The following is a 15,259-nucleotide window of genomic DNA, read 5'->3' as shown; positions in this document are numbered from 1 at the left end:
GTAGCATAGCATCGCGTTTTATCTCATCGCATCGTTCACTTCCAAACAGTGGTAGATAATTTCCAACTGTTATCTGAATCATGATTAAGACTATATGTTTTTAAGACAAGTACCTACCATATTAATTTCACTTTTTACCGAAATTGAGACCACGAGGGCTCAAAAATAGTGTGTAATTTTCATGGGTGCTGGAAACTGTCAACATCAAGGTCATTTTGACTGCTCGACTGAGGTCTGCTCATTTTAGATTAAAATAAAAAAGGATTTATTGCCAAAGTATTTAATATTTTATCATTACAGAAGTCACATTCCGTAAATTATGTTGTCTGTATCTGAGAACCCTAAAGCCTTGTTCGGACTAGGCGAGTATTTTAGTCGAGTACCGAGTAATTTAGTGGCTAAACTACTCGCTACTGCACAGAAATCGTTCGCATTACGGTCCAGTAGAGTACACAATTGAATAATAATATTGTTTTGTAAGATGAACAGGCTGCAACGCAATAGAGTGAATAAACTGATTAAGCTAATCGTAATGGCTATTTTAGAAGACGTGGAGGCTAAACTTTCCTTTATGGTCCGTCGATTTGTAAGTTCACCGTTTTTTTTGTAGATAGTACTCATAAATAAAAAGTTTGCAAAAGTTCAAGTTGCGGAGACTCATGGTTTACGAGATATATTTTTTTAAAGTTTCCGTAAATATTAGAAAAATCATCAAGGTAGACGTCACAGTTGACGTTTCAGGTTCCATTCACGGCAAGCGTGTATTTTGTTAAATTATATGTCATGGTTTTTCTCGAAATATATTTTATTATTTTAATATATTCACAGTTGTAATTAATGTGCATTGTAATTGTTTCGGTAATAAGCAATTATGTTGACTTTTTTACACAAAAAGTAACAAAATGTTGTTTATACTGTGGAACGGAACGTGAAATGACGCATTTTTTAAAGCGTCTTTTTATCTGTCTGTAATAAACTAACTTTTTAAATAAGATTTAAATATAAAATAGTAAAATTGCTCGTGTTTTGGAAATAAAATTGCATAAATATTCGAAAAATATCTAAAACCGAATCAGAGCACCCCACTTTCCATCTGGTCTTGTCTGCCCTACCCCTAGAGTGTATATAAAAAACCGGAGGCGCGGAGGGAGAGCAGTCCTCGCCCGCTCTGACGGAGCAAGGAAACAGTGCGAGGCGGAGCTGGTCGCCGAAGCTGCGGAGCAGAGCACGAGTGACCGTGCTTCGGCACGCAAGGGCGAAAAAGCTGCTCTTCCCGTAGCGCCGGAGATAAGGCGGATTCAAACTTAAGCTCCCTTCGAGTTTGCCTAAATAATGCAGTTTTAATCTAAAAAACGAACCATGGATATCTTCATAACCATGGGGATCTGCGGCTTGTTGATGATGCAGTGGTAAGTCCTTACACCCCTCCCTCCTCGACTCAAAAATAATGGACCATAATTGAAAATTTAACCCTATTTTGACTAAATAGTGCTAACATTAACCGTGAATATCTTCATAACCATGGGATTCCGCGAGGTGGGAATGGTGCGGGGGGTAAAACCTTACCCCCTCCCCTTCCCCCACGCCCATCCCAACCCAAAAATCGACGGACCATAATAGAAAAGTTTCACCGAATGTCCGAAAGTTGTGTGAATTTTCTGTTAAAAAATACACTATCAAATTCAGCGCAAAGATACCTATTGGAGAAGTGCCACTAATGAACTCGACTAATCAACAGGTTCGGACTTGTTTAGTCAGTGAGTGAGCAAGGACGCGTGGTGGGAGGCGCTACTCGCCCGAAAAAATAGAACAAAATGGATTGACTTGACTAAATTATTTACTAACCTACTCGACAAAATTTTTGGTGTTCAGATACATTTAGCTACTAAATTACTCGGTACTCGACTAAACTACTCGCCTAGTCCGAACAAGGCTTTAGTTTGAAATAGCCTGCAGTCGACATTCTCCTGTGGGATGCCTTATATTTATTAGAGTGTGATCTCCTCTTGCTTCCAATTTTTTCTCCATTATTATTAGCATCATAATACTAGTGTTGATATCATCTGTAAATTCAATGAGATTCAAGCAGGCAATATTAAAAAAATCTTGCATTCCATAAAATATTTAAATATCAAAGAAATTAATGTTTCTCTTCTTTCGTGAACTTCTGTATGACTATAAAAAAACTGATTCACGCTTTTGATCAAATGCCAGTGACATTCACTTGCAGGTTCGAGACAAACACTAAAGTTATTCTGGAGTCAAGTGCCATGTCATTACGTCACAGTTTCCAAGAGTGCTCATATTTGGACAGCCCATTGATAGCATAGTTAGATACCATATATAGTTAATGACAACTATCCTTTATCTATAATGCGCGTTTAATGCGCTTGCTTACATGCCAGCTGAATCTGATCTAAAAAAATTCATTACCGTAGATTCATATTTATGGTAAAATATGGAAACAGGGTTTCAAAATCACAACGCAAACACGCCTTTAAAGATTTAATATAAATAATTACAACGTAATTATTGATTTGTACATAATCATTGATAATAGTAGAAAGTAATTTTTTTATACAAATATAATGTCATTTAGTTGTGTTTACACAAATAGCCAGGTAGGTATTTATAAATACAGAATTTGAAAATAAGAACGTATATAATATACAATGACGTAATAAAATTACAAATAAGAATTTTTATTAATCTTTCAATAATAGTAATATTAAATAGTAAATAAGGGGACACATCTTTTTTTTATCTATTTTTATTTTATTATATCGAATTCAAAATTTAACACACAAATTTGAACACTACGAATCGAAACGAAATATTGCACCTTAATACCAGTATTTTTACTTGAAAATAAAAAAACTTTATTAAGGGGCATGCTTTCTTTCGAAAATGGATAGTTCTAATATGTGATACAAGTTTTTTTATTTAACATTGACTACATACATTTAATACATGCAGTGAGAATAGTATTCACGGTACAACACAATAGTCGCAAGCGGGACGTGTCAGGAGTTCGAAGAGCCATCGAAAGCAAACTTCACTTGTACTGATTGAATACTGTAATCGAGTTTTTTTTTTTTTACCATACCAGTTTTATTTTTCGCTAATACACTTCTAATAACTCAAAATGTGAATGACATTAGGTACATTTAAAGGCTGAAGTATCGGAAATCGCTATCCGAAAATGGCTTTTCACAATGCCTTTGTAATTACGAAACGCAACTGTTTTCAGATTCGCACAGTTCCTATAGAATAATTCGACGCTTGAAAGTCAAACGTGACTAAGCGACAATAACTGCTTGGTACATAAATGATAGGCAATAACCATATTCGATGCGCAAAAAAAATATATTTCTAGGTCTTTTAAAATCATTTAAATCCTACAGCTACTAGCTAGATTCTACTACAGCTAGATTCGTTAAAATAAATTTTATTTTCAGGTATTTCAACTTTAAATTAGTCTACTATAAAGTTCACGCATTGTCACTTAGTCACATTTGCCTTTCAAGCGTCGATATTAATGCTGTGATCCGAATGAAGTGAAGGCTGTGATCCGAATGAAGTGAAGCAAGTATTATTTATTCTCTAGGCCCATTTGACTGTGTACTTAAAACATTCCTGTCTATACAGCAACCACAACTATGACTCGGTCGTTACAAAATTCACTTTTCAATCATAATCAGCTGATGAAAACGAATTAAAAGAAATAAATATAATATTTTTAATAAAATGAACGATAATATATTCACTTCGTTAACAAAATAAAACCTAACTAAGAGCACAAATTAAACCTAGCTACCTTAGAAAGCTACACCAGTTGGTAAACAACATGTTGTGAATGTTTTCGTTACGTTTACCGACAATCACAATATACCCACAATCCGTTTTTCATTCTTTAAAAATGTAATACTTGTCAATTGAGTCGTCTATTATCAAAGGTGGCCAATCTGTATATTTGGACAAAAAAATGTTATTGATATGGCGATACAGATTGATTTGAATATAATCGTCTCCTTCGAAGAATACGATTAAAAAACCTGCATTAAATAAAGGTTAATACTTAACCTGTTATTTATCTAAGATGTCGTTCAGAAGAGTTTTATGACTGCCAATGGAATACAAAGTCAATAATTCGTTTTTCTGATTTACCAATAATTGTCCAAAAGTCACATTGCCGGCTTTGATAATAGTCGACTCAATTATACTATCTTGATTTCTGTTCACATATCGAATAGACAAACTAGATCGAATACATTTTTACGGTTTAATTTCATATAAGTTTTCATAACACCGTTTCCGACATTTTATTATTAGTTGAAATTGAAACTGTCAAAATACTTATATGTAGTTACTAAATGTAAATACTTTCACTTATGAAAATTGTAATCGGAAAAAAGAAAAAAAAAAAACACGACAAACTAACGACACTAAAACCGTAAACGTATTCAATTAGTCGACATTTTTACGAAAAATTAATATTTTATTCCAACTATATTTTACCTTTTTAATTTAGTTTTTTTTTTATTTTTTTATTTAAGTTACGTCGTGATCTCCGAAGCCGTTGGCGAAAACAAAAAAAAAACGTCCCATCAATAATTATTACAACGTAATTAATGTACTAAATATAACATTATCGCTTTGCTAGCCATTCACTTATAGCAACCCGGTATGTATAGTAAGCAATAAATACAGTCTTATTTTGTCCCTATCGGAAAATACTTTTGTAGGCTCAGCTGCGAACCGATTCGAACAGTAATGGAGGATGCAATTGAAATTTATATTTTTTTGTTGAACTACTGGACGAAAGCACGTATAGGAAACTAAGTTTTGACACTAACATCATTTATAATTTACTCACGATACATATTAAACGAATATTTTATTTATATTGTTTATATTTTCTATTCATAGCTATTCTTGAATGCGATTACAACTTTGTATTTTATTAGTATAATAATAATAATAATAATTAGTTTTTACCTTAAACTATTACATTAAAAACAGAATTCTAAAACTATGACGATAATCAGCTGCATAACGGTTCTCTTAATAGACAGCATTCAAAATTAGCATGAAAAAACAATAGTATTCAATTAAAATTTGCACTAATATTTTCACTGTTGTCTTTCGATATCATGTTTAAACACACTGTACGTTCTATAATACTTCTATTTTTATTTTATTTTATTATATAATATAAATAAATGTATAAAAATATACATTCAGAGCAGTCGCAGACGACCCGATGTCCGAAATGTCTAACTCAGAGAGTACTCGACTCCACCATTCAAATTCGGAAATCTTATGACAACCAAAATATATAGGTACTGATTTAATTCATAGAAAAAAAAAAATAGCTGTTACAGACTAAACAATTATAAAAGTCTATGTTTATGGTAAATATAGTTAAAAATTAAAACATATTATAATCTATGTTTGTTGTTGACTCTGTTACAAACTAAAGCAATCGAATGCGACAGCTCCTAACAATGCACTTTAATATTAATCAACACAGATTTAACTCTAAAAAAAAACAGTACTCTTTTAAATAAGTTACATCTCTTTAAAATGTGATATTTTACGTTTGAAAACCTGTCGAATGATATCAAATCAGCACTGAATTGTGCATCATATTTACTTGTGATTTTATTAATTTGAAATCATCATAATTTCAATAAATCAAATTAAAACCATCTCTCTTTATAAGCTCTTGTGATTTTCCTGAGATTCTTTTGAATGAAATTATTTTTTAATTATCAATGACAAAAAAAAATAGCATGTTTTTAATTTTTTTAAAATCCTCCAACGTAATAACATTCCAACATAATTTCCATGAGACTAGCAGACAAATAAATACTTTCTTGTTTTGTACCCTAAACAATGTTTATTAAACTTAGCACTTTAAAATTATAAATTAAAATAATAATTAAAGAAAAAAAAAAAACATTTTTATGTCGATAACAATAAAATGAAAACTGCAATAACAGTGCCAGCTTAAAAGCTGCGAATACAAGCTTAACTTAATGCGTTTTCAGAAGAGAAAAAAAAACATTTTAAAAATATGGGCCTATAACAGACTGCGATGTCATAATATATTAATTTAAAATGAACACAGTAATTAGTAGAAACGTCGGATACGTTTTTCACGTACGTAGAATGAAAACGAAATAGCACCGAGTATACACCGACAGAGGGGGGAGAGAGAGAGAGAGAAAGAGAGAGAGAGAGGGAGACGGGGAACCGTCAGAAAGCGTAGCGGTAGTACCGGTGAGGTTTTGTGAACTTACTGTATCGCACAGCACTTACACTTGGGCTTCTTCCTTATGGTCACGTGTTCGGGCTGCTGAGGCTCCTGAGGGGGAGAGCGCTGCACTTCCACCGGACCGGCGCGTGCCTCCACCACTGCCGCGCCATTCTTTGTTCCGTTCATTGCTTTCGGAGTGGTCTGTAGTACCGGACTTGCCACTTTCGTTTGTGGAGACGCAGGGAGACTGGCCTGGAAACGATTTCGAAATATTTTTTATTGCACATAATAATAGGCTGTTCTGTTATTGAATTTGGTTAATTGAAAAAAAAAAATTAGCTATTTAACCTATTTCTGCCGTTAAGCTGTCATCTATATATAATATAAAGATGAATTGCTGTTCGTTAGACTCGCTACGATTGTAAACTCGATTCGATAAGTAAACTCGAGAACGGCTGGACCGAGTTGGCTAATTTTGATCTTCAATTGTTTGTGGAAGTCCAGGGAAGGTTTAAAAGGTAAATAAATATGAAAATCCTCGGAATTAAATAAAAATAACTATTTTGTTTTTCCTTTGATGTGTCCGCCTTCGGACGGATTCCTTTTGTTTGTTTTAAGTTTATTTTATACAAAAGTTTAGGACCTTTATTTCTCGATTGAGTTAGGGGTGATAATTTGGACTAGGAAGGCCACGAATAGATCGGACTAGAAAGATTTACTGGACCAGCCTAAAACCCACCCGCGGCTGTTTTTTCTTAGATGATTATATCAAAATTGAGCCTAATGAGTATAATTGAAAAGATTTATTTAGACAAATGATTTGAAATAAAAATCGAAATGGAAAAAATAAAATCGATTTTTGTGTAAATTGTTTCGCTCGAGTACTGACTTTACCCAGTGAATTCTTTCCGATGATCAGTGAATTCTTTCCGATGATGAACTACATTTTTATTAATTCAATGGTACAACTCGTTCACCGATAAAACAATTAAATTAATGTTGTTAATTTCATCTTTGAAAAGTTTTATTTTCAGATATTTTATCAGTGCAAAGCGAATGAAAGCAAAAATATGGTAACGTTCGGCTTATCGTTTAGACAGAATGTCAGTTGTTGGATAATGTTTTATTTTACTTCGATTCAAAATTATTGATACGAATTTCAATTTAAAAATTGTACTGTAGCTATATTAAATTTTCTCTTGAATACCACAATTGAACTTTGAAACACTATTTACGAGAAAAATATAGATGCACTTTTTTTTTGTGTACACAAAATCCTTCTAAGATATATACATATAAACGCGAAAGTTTGTAAGAATGTATCGATGTATGTTGGTTATTCTTTCATGCAAAAACTATTGCATGGTTTTTGCTGAAAATTTACAGTAATATATCGTTATGTGTCAAGTAAATAGGAAAAAACCTGCAATCTGCCAGCTATTCTGGCGTGCGCTGCAAAACCCTTTAGAGTTACGCGTATACCATGGAAATGTTTATCTTAAATGGTGCTACAAAAAAGTCCGCAACATTATTGTGAAAATAGTGAACTAAATACAATAAAAATTGACAATTTATTTCTAACGCACATTTGGTACAAAGAAATTGATCCTTATATCAAAATAAATACTTTTATCGCATCTGGTATTTAAAGTAGATAAACTTTGTCTTTTGCACTAGATCATGTGGACAAATAAAATTCCCCAAATAAAAAGTGGTCACTCGGTAATCGAAATTCGACTATAATTAATTGAAATTATCAGTTTGTAAACTATTATGATTCTATTGTCAAAGATTATACTTCTATAGTCACATATTTCACTAAGACTACACTTTAGACAAATATTAATGAAGACAAACAATATTTCATTTATTCTCAATTCGACCACAGACTATAAGCAATAAGAAGAGTTTGACAATAAACAAATAGTATGTAATGCATGCGTGTGTGTGTCAAATGCACGGTAGAATGTGTAATGCTTTTTATATTGGTTTAATGTATATTTTATGCATAATTTAAGAAAATATTAACATTGCACTCCTTCTCTATATTCTCTGTAATTGTGGGAAATTTCACACTCCTCCGTAAAAAGGGGTCTAAAGTTTTTGCTTCACGTATTAATATATAGATTATTTGAATAGTTACGATTATAAACGACAAAAAACCCAGTGCGTGATATTATGACGCGGTCCGGGGGCGAGTGAACGGAAAGGGCGCGCGGGCGGGGGCAGGAAGTAAGACGGACAGATGTTGCTGAAATTGTATCCGTAATGCGACTTTCAAGGCACTAGTAGCTCAGGTTCAGATTTGTATACGAGAAAATTTAATAAATTTATTAATCACATTATAGTCCCATTTATAATTTTTGAATCTTAAATATCAAGGTCAACTAAAAACTTTAAATAACATTTTTTTCCTTGGGATCCTATATATCTTATCTATCCTGGATATTAGGTCAAAGTGATAAGATTGTTGTATTGTCATCGGTCCTTTATACGTGAACAAATTACCAAGTAAATCGGACGTCTTGAAGTTTTTGAAAATTACGTTCAAACATTCCGTTATATAGATATATATAAATATAGTTCAAGCTAGTACAATAATGTTAAAGAGGGCCAAATCTACGTTCAACCCGTAAAATACGTAGCCAAAATGTAACTAATATTATAGTAGTTGTATATACACATCGACTAACAAATTTGTGTAAAATAGTTTCAGTAAGATTCAGTTCGTTGGACTCATATACATTGAAGAATCTACGTATTAGCCGACATTCTTATGAACAACCTAATCATAAATGAAGTTGATGAATGAAGACAATATATTATTATTGCCGTTGTAACTGTACTGAGACTTTAGAACTTGTATCTCAAGGTGGGTGGCTCGTCTACGTTGTAGATGTCTATGGGCTCCAGTAACCACTTAACACCAGGTGGGCTGTGAGCTCGTCCACCCATCTAAGCAATAAAAAATAAATATTTTCAGAGTTATGTTCATTCTATATTAGACGTATATTTTTGTACAATGACGTCAACATTCAAAAGGGTTATATAAATCAATCACCCCTGGTCGTTTTACAAACACATACACGACATCAATAAACGTAGTTGATGTAATTCTTCAGTACAATAGATCAGGGGGAATAGAGACTAGAGTTAGAATAGGAACAAATCTAGGATATCACAATACTTTTGTTGAGTTATTAGATTTAACTTTGCTGAACTGAAAATGACTTTTATTTAGAGTTTAAGAACATTAAATAGTTAATAACTATATTTTATTTTAGTCATCAAAGTTTTGTAACTCATTAAAGATATTAAAAAGTTAATTACCTAAAGCCAGGTACCTAACAACTAAATAGTGCCAGCCCTTTTGAAAAACTCTATTGTCCCCATACGTAACCTGATTCACCTCAAAGCCAAGGTGAATCGGGTCAAGCTAGTGTTTTTTCAGTTTTTGTATATATTTTGTACTGAACTATGTACGAGTATAATAACGCATTGTATATAAAAATTTATGCATCCGGAACCATTTTAATCTCAAAATTATTGGTATCACCCTAAGAAAAACAATTGAAAATTTGTGTTGGATTTGGAAATGGTCCCGATACCCCCCAACCTACATAGGGTATACGATATTTTACAACCGCTTACGTTAACATTATTCGCTTCAGCCTTTTCCTCCTTGTGTTCGTCAGTCGGCAACTGTGGAGCCGCGACCGGTGGAGTTGGAGTGATGGGCTTGCCGCCCTTGATGAGCGAGACTATCTCGTCCGCTTCACGGCTCAAGTCGCCATCCGGACGGAACGGATTATCCCATCCGCTCTCCGTACTTGAAACAATAATTTTATTATGTTATAATGGCGATACATTTATTATCACGGCCAATAAAATAAAAATAGTTTAAAAAAACTAACAAAATACGCTTTTATAGAAAATCCAACTAAAGAATAATAAATAAATTTTAATAAATTTTAATTAAAAATAGTGTAAGAAAAAATGATTTTATTGTAAAAAACGTGGGGTGATTTTCAGGATATTATCAAAATAACCCTTCTACTCATATCTGTTCATAAAATATTTATAACTACTGATACCATGCACCCCACGCTTTTTTATTTTTTTGTTGGATTTTCTTTAAAAGCGTATTTTGTTTGTATTATTTAAACTATTTTTTTTTCATTTTTTAGTTGAATTCCAATTGAAAAAAGTTGCAGAAAAGAAGACTTGCAAACAAATACTATATTGGCATATATGGGATCCAAAATGATCATATATGTACATATTTTTACTTTAATATTGTATTTTTATCTCGTTTCCTATAAGAAACCAAACATGTATATACGCGTCAGTACACACTTATCAATGCTCAATTGTTATTCAATAGCTGAATATAAACAATTCCGTTCGTCTAAATTGAAACACATCAAAACATCAACGACAACATTATATCGCGTCACAATACGATCAACGATTCAATTGAATTTGCAGACGACTCTGATTGGACATCATACATGATGCATTGTATGAATATGTCAAATGATGGATGACACTCAAGGCCACAAAGATTATTCAAATTTGAAATAAAACTGAAAATTGTGATCGAAATTTGAATTTGAATAAAATTTTAAAATTTAAATACGTTTAATAATATTTATCTAATAGGATCATCTTGTGAAAATTACAGGAGCAAACCGATTTTGAAGTCTTAAAGAAACTCTATTCATACACCACGATGTTTGTAGTATAGATTTATAGGCGCCTTATTTCTTTTATTACGTAAATTTGAAATGTAATTAATTACCGGAATACTAAATTATCTTAGTTCCCCTTATGAACCATTAGGATTATACTCCAAACACATGTATAACATAACATTATCAAACATTACTACAGATCTATAAGTAACGTGTTTTACAGAGATTGTTCAGAGTCCTTGTTAAGAATGGAAGAGTTAAATAATATTTAAAAAAACGCTACACTAGCTTTTTCGCTGCACAATGGTCATTGGTGTTTATTCAAATTATAGTGAATACGAATATCCTCTTCGAAATGTGAACGTGAATAGTCACAACGCATCACCTTTTACACTTGTCAGAGGGTCTCAATATTACGTAAGCGCAGAAGTATTTTTCTAAACACAATAATACCCACGTTAACGCCTAAACGTTATAATACACTAGATGACATCACTGTATTGTGTACATAAAAGTACTAGAATCTATTACGTTTATGTACACATCGTTACGCTTTTATTTTTCAAAGATTTTCGACCATAACACGTAGATGGTGTACGTAATTCAAAAAAAAAAAGCCATCACGTAAACGTTCCAGCCATATTCATTTACATACTCGTACATTCAAAAATACTAAACTTTCTTGATATCGTGTAGGACTTCAGTAATAGTTTAGAATGAGGCTTAATGGAATTACTTTGTAACAAGAACCGATGGTTATCGCTGTTTATCCTTTTCTATATAATTTCGAGTGAGACCCATGATAATTGATAAACGCCACAGCGTAAATCGCCCTGTCCACTGTTGACACATTAGTCTAAATTTCTTAAGATAAGAATACTAATCTGCTTTATACAAACACAGACAACTCCGTGGAAACAACATATTTTTTAGGGATAAAAAAAAAAGTTTGATAAAACTCTTTTTTACGTAAATTCGACACTCTTATACGTATCAGATAATCGCTGATAGGGAGTTAACGTTCTGAAAATAGAACGAGAACAGAGCACACTCCCGCAATGCATCATTCGACATATTACGCACATCTCCACATTTTCTGGTTAGCAATCATAATTATAATTATTTTTACAAAAAACATATTTCAAACTATTACTTAATACTTTTAGAAGGACATGTTAAATACCTTATTTTTATTTACAGTCACCTAAAATAGTAGGTGCCCTTGAATTGTTGAATTCGAATCAATGATCGCCCCTTTAATAGTTAATATTTATATCGTCATAAAAAAAAACCTTTTAATTAGATAATACTTCGCTCACAAAAGACGAAGGGATTTTACTTTTAATATTTTTACGTTAATTCTATTTACATACTACGGTTCTTATTTATATTTATCTATGTAGTTACTGACACTAGTATTATGAATTGTCACAATAATATTGTATGCGCGTACATTTGATAACGAATATTTAACTATAGATTTGAATTCATCATTCAATCGCACGATGCAGTCCGTCTCGTCTCGGTGACGTACTATGTCTATGAAAATATGATCTTCCTTTTTTTTTTTTATTGAATTTAAGAAACATTCAAATTCAATAACGGTAGGTAACAAAATAAATTCCATTAGAGAAAAGATCGCGCGATTTCAAAGAATGATTTTCTTACTCGCAAATTTCATGAGCATTTCACAGTAAAACAGCTTAGCTTCCGAAACAAACATTGTTTAGATAGAAGATACTGCTTGAGGCTTACAATGCTTTCTGTTTTAATTATGGACTAGATCTTTGTTTTTCTTAATCATATTTAAGTTATTTTTGTTTATGTGCTTTTGAGTAAATTTGATAAGTTACTTAGCCAATTTTGAATAGGTAATACAAAAAAGATACTTTTTGGTTTTTCCTTTGCAGATAATTGACTTAAAAAAAAAAATTTTATTGCTCTTATATCGCCTATTAATTCCTAATGTTCTGTACTTTTTTGAAACAATTGAAAATTATTATTTTTCCATCGCGGCATCATTACACGGACTAGAACACGCCGCCATAGACACAATCGCTTCCTGAAATAGGCTGAATTGGGTTGCCGCTTACCTAATCTGTCTGTTGTACACAGCGTTATCCGCCATATCGTCGCTGACTGTGGACAGCAGGGGGGGGTATAAAATGTAAGAGTCCTGCTCCGCTGTAGGAGGCGGAGACAGACACTGCGGTCGTGCCCCCTGGTAGAACGACACACGTACTTTCGAACGCTCCGAACTGAAACAAAAAAAATTAACCTGAGACGTGTATACTCAAAAAAAATATTTAGCGCGTTAGTTTCTTCGAACTATACAAGTGCCTTCGCAGCTGCAATGAAAGTTGATATAAAATTCCTTCTCAAAAATTATTTAGGACATGCATAACCATAAAAGAAACCTGATACCTGAACGTGCACCAAAGTTATAATCGTACTTACTGATCGTACAGTGATCATGAGTCGTCAACAAAAAACCATTATGTGAACAATAGTATATTATTACGTAGACCATCCCTCGTCTGTCATACAATAAATACTTAAACGCTTAAAACGCAATCCGCTCAATAAAAGTACAACCTTTATGCGTGATATGTATTTGTATATTATGATAAGTACATATTATGCAAACACTGTTTACAAGGATACTATGATGACAACAGAAGATTGAATAAACCTTCATGTATACATAATAAGATTTTCGATTTACATAAATTCAAGGAATGCGTTTCAAGACTTAAAATATTCTGACGTGTTGAAGAAATTTAAATACGATTTCATTTACGTGCGACAGCATACTTTGAAAGAATCAAAAGTGCGCTAAAAAAATTAATGGCATAAAATCATGTTCTTCACGTAATCTCCGATTTTTTTAATTCTTTATTTTCGTGGCTTTATATAAACAAAAAAAAAAGAAATACAGTGCGAATTGCTTAATATGATGCACTTACGACATCACCCGATTGCGATATTATTTTTCGAATTTAATAGGCGCTCGCCACAAGTCGTCCTACGCTTAGACAATAATAATAAAATTAAAGTAAAACATAGCACCAATAAATGAAAAAGAAAGGCGACACAAATTAAAACAGATTTGCAAATGAAAAATTTAGCAGGAAACATACATATCTGAAGTATACAGGACGTTATGTAACTGATAAAACAAGCATTATCTAAGTTATCAACGAAATGTGAAATAAGGGAGCATAACAGCATGCGTGCAAATCATAATAGGTAACATTAAAGATAAAACCATAAGTCCTCCAAGTTCTTATCATTTTTAAATGCAAACATAGTTTTAAATGTGTTGAAAATACAATATTACTTTTAACTGTCTCGATCTAAAACTGCTTTAATAGTAAACAAGATTTCTTGAAATAGATCTATCAAATTCTGATTATTTCAGCCAATATGATTACTTCAGAAGAAATTTAATTAGAAGTTTACTAATGAAACAATCGGTGTTGGAAAAATTTTCATGACAAAATATAACTTTGTTTTATTCTGTTTTAGCTCAAACATGAAGTTCGCTTTGCAAAAATATACAGCGCTGCAGCACAAAGCATAATATGATAAAAACCCAAATGAAATCCAATCCTGGACCTCTTATTAGCATAGATGGGCATTCACGGCCCACCACATTAACATTGAAGATGATTCAATGACAACTGTTTTATTAGTAGATGACTGCGTCCCACCCACACAGCACTTATGTTCACTCTAGAGCATTTGGATAATTTGTTCATGTTTTTTGAATGTTACTTGTTATTTGCAAAGTATGTTACATGATGCTTGAGAAACATTAATTCAAATGTAGGGTGCTTTTCAAAGTAGCTGCCAAAGCTGATAGGAATTTGTTATGCCTATCAGCAGACCTTGACATATGCTATACAAGTTTCAATTTTATTGAATGGTAGTAGCATCATAAAGCATCTTGTCTATTTCTGCGATACAGTATCCTACTCTATGGTATGATTATAATATCTATGTAATGAGCAATACATCCTACCATCAGTAAAAAGGCATAATTTCATTAGTAAAAAATAAATTATTGTTGATTACATTCGACAGTATATATATTTTATTGTGTCATATGAAGTCTATATGGAATATGAAAAAGTATAAGGATACTGTACTTACTTATAATACTATGATATTTAAAAAAAACACATATTGGAAAAAAAAAAAATATTTTCCTATTTTCATACTAGTATAACATACTTCAAGTAGAAATGTGATATCATACCCTTTATTGTGTTATTGAGGCGAGTAGAATGACTAACATCAT

General features: G+C 32.3%; 1 protein-coding gene and 1 long non-coding RNA gene across 3 annotated transcripts in view; one reads left to right on the top strand and one right to left on the bottom strand.

The window, feature by feature from the left end:
* Nucleotides 1-2,492: 2,492 nt before the first annotated feature.
* LOC101736230 (uncharacterized) overlaps nt 2,493-15,259 on the bottom strand; it is a 56,925-nt gene continuing 44,158 nt past the window's right edge. For both annotated transcript variants that reach the window (XM_012691228.4, XM_038019315.2), the window contains exons 4-6: nt 13,050-13,214; nt 9,914-10,091; nt 2,493-6,514 (exon numbers count right to left, since the gene is read on the bottom strand). In XM_012691228.4, the coding sequence (XP_012546682.2) occupies nt 6,302-6,514; nt 9,914-10,091; nt 13,050-13,214 (556 nt within the window). In that variant the 3' untranslated portion in view covers nt 2,493-6,301. The remainder of the gene's footprint in view (nt 6,515-9,913; nt 10,092-13,049; nt 13,215-15,259) is intronic.
* LOC134199277 (uncharacterized) lies at nt 13,237-14,633 on the top strand. Its single transcript, XR_009973711.1, has 2 exons — nt 13,237-14,205; nt 14,485-14,633. It is a non-coding gene; the product is annotated as an uncharacterized LOC134199277 (long non-coding RNA).

Source organism: Bombyx mori, chromosome 1, assembly GCF_030269925.1.
Source record: "Bombyx mori chromosome 1, ASM3026992v2".
Lineage (NCBI taxonomy): Eukaryota > Metazoa > Arthropoda > Insecta > Lepidoptera > Bombycidae > Bombyx > Bombyx mori.
This window is presented reverse-complemented; position numbering and strand designations above follow the sequence as displayed.